This window comes from Limulus polyphemus, unplaced genomic scaffold (assembly GCF_000517525.1).
Source record: "Limulus polyphemus unplaced genomic scaffold, Limulus_polyphemus-2.1.2 Scaffold1557, whole genome shotgun sequence".
Classification (NCBI taxonomy): Eukaryota; Metazoa; Arthropoda; class Merostomata; order Xiphosura; family Limulidae; genus Limulus; species Limulus polyphemus.
In genome coordinates, this window is record NW_013667167.1 from 4,758 (window position 1) to 17,750 (window position 12,993).

The 12,993-nt window shown below is 32.4% G+C and overlaps 1 protein-coding gene across 3 annotated transcripts in view; it reads right to left on the bottom strand.

Annotated features, from left to right (window-relative positions):
• Window positions 1-1,310: 1,310 nt before the first annotated feature.
• The window catches only part of LOC106464078, a 63,534-nt gene continuing 51,851 nt past the window's right edge, over window positions 1,311-12,993 (bottom strand). Inside the window, exons 3-7 of one of the 3 annotated variants that reach the window (XM_022391739.1) lie at window positions 12,145-12,228; window positions 7,946-8,029; window positions 7,365-7,520; window positions 5,617-5,667; window positions 1,311-4,964 (exon numbers count right to left, since the gene is read on the bottom strand). In XM_022391739.1, the coding sequence (XP_022247447.1) occupies window positions 4,803-4,964; window positions 5,617-5,667; window positions 7,365-7,520; window positions 7,946-8,029; window positions 12,145-12,228 (537 nt within the window). In that variant the 3' untranslated portion in view covers window positions 1,311-4,802. The remainder of the gene's footprint in view (window positions 4,965-5,616; window positions 5,668-7,364; window positions 7,521-7,945; window positions 8,030-12,144; window positions 12,229-12,993) is intronic. The other 2 variants (XM_022391740.1, XM_013924190.2) reach the window with 2 other exon arrangements.

The following is a 12,993-nucleotide window of genomic DNA, read 5'->3' on the forward strand; positions in this document are numbered from 1 at the left end:
AATTCTGATGTGTAATGACACAAGTATATTTGATAAAAATTACAGCTTACCAACTTAATCTAGTTCATATAAATGTCTGTCGTATCTCAGGCAGCTAGATGAACTCTTGAGACAGGACTAATTGTTTATGTCACATGATGCAGTTGAGATAATTTTAATGTGTGGGTACTAAAAAAGCTCCACTGCAATAATTACTGATGAATTTGATCACCATCAATTATCATCTTATTATTTTAGCACACACAATCTTCCCAATAATTCTCACCATTCTATATCAAACAAGAAATACTATTCACATAGTAGAAAGGAATGAAGGGCAAAAAGGTACAACTTGGGGCCATAAAAAATATGTTAAATAAAACAATTTAGATATTAATGAAAATGTAGACTTTGTTGCAAAATCAATAATACAAAACGATATACATTTATAAATGTAAGGAGAAGGAACCTGACTACAAAAGAGCAAAAAGGGCCTGTACAGATTAAGAAAATCAAGCAACTTGCAGAGAAGTGTGAATGTGAAGAGCAGTGGTAAAGAATATGCTTTTATTTTTCTGACACACACATAATGTAATATATAGTGTTTATGAAGGTATTTGCCACATTTGTAGAAGCTAACAGAATTCATCAGTTTTGAAAAGATAAATTTTATTAATAAGAATTAAGTACAAATAAAAAAATATTAATAATTAACTTTTAAAAACATTTAAACCTGTTAAAAAATAATTATATGAAACAGATATAAAATGGTTCTACCACTCTAGTAAGATCAACAATCCCTGTAAAGTTGGTGAGCATAGAACTACTTCCAGAACTTCTGTTTCCTTCAATCTTTTCAAATAGGTAAGATCCATACAAAGATTAATATATTTGTTAACTGACAGTAAACAAATGAATAAATAACATATTTAAAAAGAGCATAAACATTTAACCATTTTAGTGTCATTACTTTTAAAAGTTTCTACCGTCTTCAGTCCCATATTGCAAGCCATCACAAAGTGTAACTCAAACATGCATCAGAAGATTTGAGTTAATAATAATAAATCACTGGGTAATAAAACTGTCAACTGACAGCTTCCAAACATGGTGCAACCATATTAAAACAATTTTCACACTTGCATTGGTTTGTTACACCATTTGGGTTTTTTGGGTCCTTTTAAATCACCTTACAGTAACCTAAATTAACTGAGGTGTGTGAATAATGTTAGAATTTTGCACCTATTTCATTATATTATGTAGTGGACCAACTGTTTAATAATTGTATATATATATATGTGTGTGTTACATACTTATTTTATTTTTCAAAGGTAAAATTAGAAATAGAATCTGTGATGTAGAGGCCTAATGCATTCCTTGATCAGTTGTACCCTCTGCTGTGGACTGCAGTTTTGCCCGTTCAAGACTAATCAACACAGCCTTGATCAGCAAACCAAAGAAATACAGTTAGGCCTCTTATAATGGTTATTTAGGTTACTGAATGGTGATTTAAAATGACTAAAAAACCACATAAGTATTATATACATATCACCATTATAAGAGGCCTAACTATACTTTGGTTTGCTGACCCAAGCTGTGCTGATGAACCTTGAATAGACGAAACTATGCTTCATGTTATACCATTTGTTGTATCGTTAACTTCTTTAGATATTGACCAGAAGTTTTAATATTGTGTGGTTTGTTTTAGAGCCACGCTAAAAATAGACTATCTACACTCTCTACAACATGGAAAATCAAACTCCTGACTTCAGCATTCTAAGTCTGTAGGCTTACTGATGACCCACTGAGAGACTAATTTTGTATAGCATCTAAATGTTCAATGTTATTCATACAAAAAATTAGGAAATCAATGGAAAATAATATTTAGGAGTATTTTTTATGGCAGCATTTCCTTTTTTTTGTTTCAAGTCATACATAACATTTTTTTAAATTGCCACAGCTTTGTTGTACGTCATCACCAATTTTGAGGACTAGTGAAACTGGTTTCAATAATCAGATTCAATATAACATTTGTTAGGGGTATGTTTGGCAGTCTCCAATCACCAGGCCAACTGTTTTTGGATTTGTCCACAGCTAAGTCATTGGCAAATGGTTTGGTTTGAATTTTGTGCAAAGCTAAATGAAAGCTATCTGTGCTAGCGATATCTAATTTAGCAGTGATAGACTAGAGGGAAAGCAGCTAGTCAACACAACCTACCACCAATTCTTGGGCAACTCTTTTACCAACAAATAGTGGGATTGACTATCACATCATAATGCTGTCACTGAAAGGTTGAGCATGTTCGGTGACTGTGACTTTAACCCGTGACTCTCAAATTATGAGTCAAGTGCTTTAACCACCAAACCATGCCCAAGCTCATTGGCAAATGAGTTGTTAACTTTCTACATGATATTCAGTTAAATGTCTTTTTTTTTTTTAATTAGATGGTTATTAATTTAAAAGGAAAATGGTCTGGACTAGAATCTTCCTTTAAAGTAAAGAAATACACAAACACCATTATTTTAATATTTACAGTAAAAAGACATTTGTTTTCTTGTTTTTATGATTGTGTGGTTCAAAGCCTGTTTTTTTTATATGTACCTTATTGTATATGAATATCATTCTTCAGGTTTTTCTGTCAATGAGAGGAACTTTCAATAATTTTGTGACTTTTTTGATTATAATCCTGATAGATTTATGCTGGTGCAATATTTACAGCTATGTATGTAAACATAATAATTTTAAATATTTCTTATTATTTTTGGTCTCAAACTATATCTACAATGGTTGATAATATTCATAAGCTTTGTAATTTTTCTTTGGAATAGTGGATAGCTTTCACAGGTTTAAGAATTTCAATTTAAAAGTTTGATAATGTAAAATATTCAAATTTAGTGGTTAACATATTGTATTGTATTTAATATATGTATCATAATACTGTTTACCTAAAACAGTAGTGAATGTAGTGATTAGTTGTGTAATATTACCTTTATGTTCCCCCACCATCCCTCTGTACTTTTCATGGTCTGTCTGCTGAGTTCAATTCCTGTATATTAATTATTGTCCAAACTAATAAAATAACAGTTCTGTCATACAAACCAATTTCATGTCATAGACACAAAGTGTAACATACTGTTATTAGTGTCAACAGAGGTGGTTATGCAAGAACAAGCATATAATACATGTCTTTCTAAAACTATATTTCAAATGATGTTTCTTATTGAAACATATAAAGTACATTCATGAACATATTTGAAGCTGGTTTACACTGCTTTGACGAATAAGGAGTTTACTGAATAAAAAACTGAAACAAACACGAAGAAGATAAAGTGTTTGAAGAAGAATATCACTAAATACCAAATGCATAAGCTACTGGAGTTTATTTGACTCTAAATGGTGTCAAGTTATTATTATATTGCCCATCACTGAATAATACCATTATGCAATCCAGTTTTGAGCACTGAGTTGAGACAGTAGATAGTTAAATCCAATAAATGGACTGATTTAACACTAAAAATGAAAATATGTTTGAATATCACACAGCCGAAACTAATGCAGATGGAAATTTGGATACAATATATTGTTCAGGAAAAATAAATCAATAGTTCACTCTCAAATGTAAAAAACAGCAGTAATTGTTAATAAAAAAATTCTTAGAACAAAAACACCTTGAAAGGAGGACTGCAAACATCAGTAAACAAAAGTCAATATTCAAGTGGTATCTCATTGAAATACAAAAAAAACAAAAAAATATTTTTTACACCAATTTTAGGTTTATAGGGTCAACTGAAAGCAAAAACAAAATGCAAACATTAACATTTTATACAGAGAGAGTGCTGTAATGATTCAGACACATACAAATAAGACATTATAAAATTTTTATATTATTTATGAAAAATAAAATTTCTCATCATTTACCATAATGCCATATCTACAGTTTTGAGTGTTTGAAGTATATTTTGACAGAAATACATTTTATAAACAGTACTTCAAGACACATCAAAATGTCTAAACAACATAAGTTGAGGAGAATTAAAATATGGAAGTGGACTTTCTTACGAAGGGTTTTCGTTTTATATTCGTAGTGCTACATTATTTTATACTCCTATATCTTTTTTTGACCTTTGTCTAAATATCTAAAGGCTTTGGCATAAATAATAGTATAAAGATAAGGAAATTCCAGTATTTTTTTGCCTTTTCCAGTAGTAGATTCTACTTTAATATTATTTTGAAAACTAATAATGTGAAGCATGACATTTTATTATCATCTCCCCTGCTTTTGCAACAACAACAAAAAATTCTTTTTGCACATAACAGAAACTATTAGTGGACAAAATGTAAATTTCCACCTTTTGTTTCTATTGACCTCACTAACCTGAACAAAGGTGTTAAAAATCATTTTTTTATTTCAACGAGAAACTACTTGAATACTAAATATGAAACTGAGTTTTGGTCGCTACCCTTGTTAGTCCTCTTTTTATCTAGAGTAAATCACAAATTGCCAAAGAAATATCTGACAAGTCTGAAATATGTTGCTAAAACTATAAAAGCCATCCACTATGTATTTTTATACATGATAAAACTAGTGTTACATTTATATAGAATGTATTGATCTTTCTGTTGCTGTTAATGCTGGATTTTAACAAACATGAAACAATAATGAAATTAAAATTTTTTTTATCCAACAAACAACCTTACAACCAGTGAAGATATTTTACTATTCCACTTTCACTAAACTTTTTTTGTACTTAACCCAATAAAAATTTTTATAAACAACAAATGATTTTTAATACTCAAACTACTTAACAAATAGAAACAATATTCATCATTCCATTTCTTTAATTTCATGAAGAGCTTTTTGTACTTGTCTTACAAAAGCTGGAAAATTTGGATCACAAAGACACAGGAACAACAAACTCTTGATCTGATTAACAGGAATGTTGGTATGTTGATATGCACGAGGTAACTCTGTTTCTTTAGTCACAGCCTGAAAGTACCAATTTAAATATTTGATTTTTCAACACAGTTAATCTATAAACAGTCTCCAGGTGCTGAATGGCCAATATAAAGCTCATCTGTATTGTGAATACTTGAGGTGAAAATATGATTATTACATAACTATGAGAAAATTTCTCAAGTAAACATTATATTTCTTAATCTAATTAAAGTTTACGGTTCACAAGTGAAATTTGAATTATGTATTCAAATATTTTTGCAGCAGTGAATTACAGTAATAATATACTTTAAATCTCGATTTAAAATAGCTACTAGTGTAGATGAAAGTCTTTCATCACTTTAAAAGCCAAGTGCAATTCATTGCAGCCACATTGTTAAATTTTGCTTTAAAATTACAGTGTAATATTTTTAGTTATTATGCGTGAAACTGAATAATTTTAATCACAAAAATTAACATTGTCAGGGATTTAAAATATATGATAAATGAAGAAGATTGTTGTGAAAGATTTATTAAATTTATGTTTTCAGCAATATCAAGGTAAAATCACCCATATAACTATATAAGAACAGGTTAACATAATCACAATTTTTATAAGTTGGTAGATTTGTTTTTCACATATAAATAGAAGCACTACACTAAGCAGGAAATGAAAATGAAAAGGTCTTATGGAGATAATACATACTTGAATCATCAGTGAAGCTGTAACTTCTCCAAGTATTTTTTTTGCATGGACCTGTAAAATACAATAACAGAAATCATCATGATGAAAAACAAACATGAATATATCTATACCTACTATGTTGGAAGAACTGAAACTCTTCACTCACTATCAATCTTTGTGTTTATGATGTTTTAAAATACTATTATTTGGTGAAATTTTTATCATTACTGAAAGACCACAACTGTATTTAGTACAATGTCAACAAATATGTATAGACTTAAATAACTTTGTACAAAGCTTTCTTGTATCTTTTTCATCAGACTACCAATCTGTCTATATGCTACTTTTGGAGGTACATATTTTAAGTTTCTTCTGTCATTGAAAACATAAAAGATCTTACAGTGTTTATACCTAGATTTCATGCCCACATCTCTGAGTAAGTTGAACTTCTTATTGAAAGGAAACAATATTTCATCCAAAATAAAATTAAATAAAGGTATAAAACAGCTTTTGGGTGGCTCAAAAAGTTGACTTTCACAGAAAAGTTTATTGAACTTGCTGTATTCTTGTTATTATAGTAATACATACTATTTTGGTTTATCTAAAGTCTTTTAGAGGAAAATACACATTACTATTTTAAATGCTTTATTTTCAAACATCTTGTAATATGATATGCAGCTTTTACAAATATAAATTACCAATTCTGAGACCATACCAAAACTCAGTAGTTCCATGTGTGGATAAAGAACAAATTACGTGTGTAGTATTGCACTATAATTGATATTTAACAAGTGACTGTGTAAGTACAGCCAAGGTCACAACAGATTAAACCATGAATAAAATATCAAACACTGAGCATGCTAAGATTGACTTCACAACTATGACATTAAAATTAACCATTTTCTGAGGAAAGCCCTAATTTTAAATTTCTATATAATCTTTTGGTAATCCATTTAACCAATGTAACTAAATATCACTAACCACAGGAATAACTTCAAATATTCTTTATTTTCTATAATCTCCAATAGAAATAGATAACATATATGTGTTGTGTTCCAGTAATGCTGGTAAGCCAGATACACTAGGAAGATCTCACATGGTGTCTTGAAATCTCTTGAAACAAATTGGAACTTTGTTGCTCCCAACACTATAATTTGTATTTCTTTCTTTTTGTAATCAAAACTACACTAATATCAAACATAAACATCAGGTAAATCTTAGGTAGCTACAGATCACAATATTACTAAAAATATGAAGTTTGAAAAAAAAAGTACGTGATGATGTTTCACTGTTAGAAGTGAAATGTTGTAGAGAAATAACCATATTATCCCACAAATAGCTGTTTCAAAACATCATACTGTTCATAAGTTAAGTGAGTACCTCTTAAAAAAGCAATTAGTGAAATCACAATATTAAAAGCAGAACTTCCTGGGTTGTTAAAATTGATAGAGAGCAGGCTGCTTAAAAAAGTTTTCTATGTTTTGTTTCTTGGCACTTGTATATATATTGTTAAAATAATAATAACACACAAAGTTAAATTTGGCACACAAAAATATTAGAGACAACTTTTTGAAGACCACAGATTGGCCTAAATTAAAAATTGTTTTTTAATTGTGTACCAATTTTAATCTTGTGTGTTATTCATTATTTTAAATTTTCTATGCTTCTCAAGAAGTCCTAACTATTCAAGGATGCTTAATAATTTATATCAGACTATTTCACATTAATGCCTGCAATGTAAAATTGAAAAGGTAATTATTAAAACTTTCCTGAGGTTTGATAGATGGAGGTTGACTGAAGGGACTGAGTAAATTGTATTTGAAAGGAATGTGGTTTGAAAGTATTTTAACGCAGTCTTCACATTGTTCTATAGCAGATCTTCCAATATCAGAATAAAACTGTACCCTGAAACGTCTGCTTTCAATCTGTATACAAACAAAACAACTTTCAATCATAAATAAAGTCCAATAGATAAAGAAAGAATATATATTCTTAATCACTGTATTTAACTAATGCAATAAAGAAAACATTATCTGAATTTGCATTTGTTTTCTATAACAAGATATTCCATTTAGTGTTTATTGTTAATTCTGTTACTCAGCTTTAAATGTGCTGTTTAGAACTTCTTATAAATAATAATGTAACTTAAATGTAATGTATAGTAACTGAAGTAAAATTTAGTTGTGAAGAATACAAAATGGCAACTTAAAAATGCAACAATTTAAGTGGTTCACAAGTGACATAGCTACGTAGTCATAAGTACAGCATCTGTGACATTAATTAAACTGAATAACTAACCTAAACAGAACTACCATGTTTATGAAATGTACGAAACTGACAAATCTCTTACCTTAAGTTTATTAACAATCAGCATGCTATCACCTTTCACTACACCTCGTAACCAATATTTTCCATTGAATAATGACACAGTTTCCTGAAAAAAATAAGCAAATAAAAAAATGATTATTTTCCTCTAAACAATTAATTCAATAAATCATATATGTATGTAGCTTTGGTCCAGGTCACCAACAACCAGCTGAGAAGCACTGGACATGCCACTGTTGGATGACCTCCACTAGTCAAACTGTTTCTTTGGCAGATGAGGCAGTAAGCATCGTTACATAAAGATTACAAACCATGAAACGGTGAGCCTCTTTAGACCAAGAGGTATCCCACAATGTCAACTATGACTCATAATGACACCTAGGATCATGCAGGGCTATATAAGGGGTTGCTGTGAGTAACTCATCTTCCTGCTGCCCTGGCTGAGAACTTGCAAGGGAGAGGCTTTGGTCTGCACCACAGGTCCCTTGAGAGAAGCAAATCAGATTTTACCCCCAATGTTTAAGAGAAAAACAAAAGAGACCCTAAAACATTTAAGGCAGGTAAATGACTGGAATAGATAGACTCAGTTTGGATGGCCTTTCTTTGGATGCCATATAACATATGGATGAAGAGTAACATGATTGGGAAATGGTCATATGCAAACTGTGTTGCTAATTTGAACCAATGGAAGATCAGGTGATCCAACGAACAAGATTCAAGGCTTTGAAGAGAACTGGCAGCCTACATGGATGATCTGTGCTGATTGCACAGCAAGGCCTACCTGGTAATGGTATCCACAGATCAAGAGGATAGGTTCATCAATGGTTTTTTCCAGTGAAGCCATGAGGCACATCAAGGTGTGACAGACATCCTCATCCTAATAAATGCAGTTTCCACTGGAACCTGGTATAAAGTGTTAACTTCATTTCTGTTGTTTGCCATTCAAATTTGTAATATTACATACTGTAATTAGGTCTGGGATAAAGTTTCTTTTGTCCTTTACTAATGTTCTCTTTTAATCGGGGAATCTAGTTCCGTATATAGCCATTGTCTCTTACCATTGTTAGTGTTTTTAAATTTGGTTTTTATTTATAAAGGGAAAAGTATCAGAATATAAATGAGAGATATGATTAGATTTTGCTTCAGACAGACTTGATGATATTTCAGCTCTCCAGTAAAGCCGCCAAAATAGTATGCTTGTTTATGCCTTTGATTGTTTTTAAATGTGTGAGATAAATATTGTTTCACTGTGTTTAACTTCTTTTCAGTCTCTTTCGTTGCTTTAAACTCAATCGAGGTTAAAATACTTAAGATTTCACTCAATAAAACATTTTCTGGCAAGCCTCCTCTTATTCTGTTGCTCCTATCTGATTATTCAAAGGGAATCTGAGAATACTACCGAGTAGACAGGAAGGAAAAAATTTGATGCTGTGACCACAGGATTTGTTTTTGTGGAACATCTGTTTCTTTATTGAGGATTGTATTTAATTGTACTCTTCTCAACTCTTATGTTTTTGAGTTGAAGCTTTAAACTTAATGAGATGGAATTTTCCATGAACTGAATAACCAGGAGGAAGAGTTAGGGATATGGAGTGATGACTGTTGTAAAGAGAGTTGTTGAGTTTAAAAGAAGTTACTCCTTGATATTGACATTTTGCCAATATGGAGACACTACATGACTTTTTCAATGACACAATAGACCCAGGAAGGAAAACTGCTGGAAGTTAAAGTACCCAGAACAGTTAATCACATTCTTTCCATGATGTTTTAACTTCTGTGTACAGGAGGAATGGGCAACTTAGTATTAATGTGGTGGTGTCTGTTCTGGAGAGTCAGACTAAATGAGGTAGTCTCTACAGGACTTCCAGATATTTACCAACTAGAATGTATCAGCCCCTGCACTGGACACTGTCTGCCAGCACATGGGACAGTAGGCATGACATAGTGAATGTAGTGATCTGTAGGGCCCTGCAGAGCTTCTCTATGCATGGGGTATACTTGCAGTGCAGAACCAAAGCACAAGCTCTGGTAATTCTCCATTTCTTAGTCTGATGACAGGGATCTAACATTCATATGAGTATAAGAGTCCCTATACAAGCCGGACATTTGAAACCTCTCAACATCGTATTGGCAGAGAATCTGTGATAGAAAGACTTGTAGCACAATCACAGGTCCCTGTGAGCTAGGCTAAGAAGATTTGACACCAATGTTCAAGAGTGTAGCCATGGAAGATATGTAACACTTCCTTAAACAGTTGAGATAAGTCTTTTAATGAACAGATTCAAGGATGACCAGTGTAAAAGATGCTGCTGAATCTGTATGGTTCCATGTTTGATTCAATCAAGTGTTTTGATGAGGAGGAGCAACATCACAGCTGAGACAATGGTGATTACCTCCTGAGCTTCACTAAGTTACCAGCAATTAGGACAGTCAGTGATTATTATATCAATGACTGAAAAAGTTGCATTTCTTGCTTTTTGGAGCTGTTGGGTAGTATTTCATGAAAAAATTTATATACACACTACATTTTGTGATGCCACTTGATTATCATAGTTAGACTGAATTGTTAAACATTAACCTTATGTGCATAAGTGGTGGTCTGGATGGCATCTAAATTGAGCTACTCAGTTTCACTTGCAGGATCCCAGAAGCTGGTGTTGCAGTGAACACTGGTGGTTCAGCCCTCAGTCCCTCTGACACTCAGGAAAACCTTAGATCTGGAAAGGTTTTTTTGGTAATGGTATGAAGTGGTTCCATTGGAAGTGAGTAAACATGTGGCACATATGCCATTTGGTAGGAGTTCATTATATGACAGGACACCTTACTGGCTGGAACAGACATCCAGTTGGTGGCTAGGTTGTTTTCTCTTTAACCTGTACTGGAGTAGCCAGTGGGAGTGGCAAATTGAGGCTGAGTTGTTTGAAGGTTGAGTTCCACTGGTGTAGCGGTGCTGGCAAAATAGGGTCCACTGTAGCTGGATCTATATTTGGTGACATCACTCTCACTGGTTAAAAAATAGCTGAAGGAAGATGCTCAGTCCCAAAAGGCTTGAGAGCAAGTTTGTCCATAGACTCAATGAGAGCCTGAGCATTTGATGCCTCACTAAACAGTGCAACTTTGTCCACAGGCTCTGCCAAACCTTGAACCAGACTGGCTTTGGGCACCTTAGGAGTGGTCATTGAGTCTAAGTCCTCCCCATCACTAGACAGGAATTCTGAAAATTATGAGAAGAATATGTTGTAATATGTCAACATATTCTACCATATTCAATGCTGATAAGGCCTTTTACTTGATATCAAGGTTCAATAGGCTAGATAAGAAATGACAAACATAGCAATGAAGTCCTGGGCATAGTGATTTTAAAAGTTTCACTATTATGCAGTGGTTTAAATCAACTTATTGGGTAAAGCAAAACTGAATACCAACACAAATGGCTAGCTGTGAAAACAAGATAGCTAGAAGGGTTAAGAATTTGCTCTTTAATAGCAAAAACCAGGACTGAAAATGTGAGGTTAAACAAATTCCAGTTGGTCAAAAGTTCAATTAGGTATGTAGGTTGTGAAAATGATGTAACTATCCAGTTAAAAACATCCCATGGTCTAAAATTACACTTTAGACACAGAGTAATAAAACTATCACCTTGGCCAAGCAATAATTCTACAGACTTTTTTGTGTTTTCATACCTTATATCACCTGTAGAATATGTATTTCTAACACCCGTGGACAGCTCAGTCCACTAGGCTTATTCCCATACCCTCTGATCCAGTCCCATTTCTTTCACTACTGTCTTGTTGTTACACAAACAGAGGTCCAGGTTCCAGTATGAAAGAAATGGGTAGTTGAGACTGTAGAAATTGGTTGCTACACACAAGTGAAAATCAGTTAAAACTTACATCATCTCTCCCTCTGGACATCTTCTAGATACAAGTTTAGTACTATATAGGTGTAAATAAACAAGTTTCTCCATGCAGGTGTTACTTTCAGCCTCCTAATAGCACACACTCAGCCTGCATTTTCATGAATCTTTGATGTACCTTTTATTGAAACAATGTTAAAAATATTCATTAAAAACGTGTAATTATAAAATATTTCAAATTGCACGGTTGAAAGTATTCCACTACAGGAAATATCGCACAGTGTATGCCAAGTTTACATTTGATATGGTATTCAAGCTACTTTGTGTAAATTTCACATACTGAAATATCTTTAATTCATTATCCTTACCAAAGAACAACAGATAAAACAGTTTTCTCTCAGATAAAGTGTGAGTTGCCTTGTAACTAGTATTCTTCCATGAAAATTCACCACCTGCCAAATATTTCAACATAAAAATTAAAATTCTCTCTCACTACTATTTCCTACATCTTCAAATAATACCTTTCAGGTGCAGCTGCAGTCAGAGCTCTTCAAGTATCCCACCTATGACCATCATCATTCAACCAACACTAGATTAGATTTTAGCAAATAAAAGGCATTACTAGAAACAAGCTGCTAAATGGATTAAGGCCTGGGCCTTGAACAACCAAAAAAAAAAAAGGATACGCTGTGGAGAAGTCTAGAATTTCCATTGTGATTGGGACAAGTTCAACAACTTCATGCAGGGTTGGCTCTGGAAAAGGTCAAGAAAATTATATGCTAGAACACTACTTTCAGCAAATGATGTACAGTGATACAGTATGTGTACTATCAAGTAAGAAATAAGGTGAGAGCTCCTACCTTAGGTTACCCTAAGTGTAAATTATAATCTAAATAGAATATTGTTATTAATGGTATAAACAGTTTATTCCTTTTGTGTATTTGTTTTCCAGTTTGTTTATGCTCATGTGATTAATCTCTGTATTTACCAATGTTAAAGTGTTTTGCTATAAATGCATGTATATGCACTTCTACATCTTTTCTTTCTTTCTTGTTATGTGTACATTATATGGTCAATTTGTTAATTCAGTTTTGTGTAGTTCCTCTTGTAGTTGTAAGTGCATGGTAATGTTGTATATAAAGTTCAGTATATATATATATATATATATATATGATGTGTGTGTGTGTGTGTGTGTGTGTGTGTGTGTGTGTGTGTGT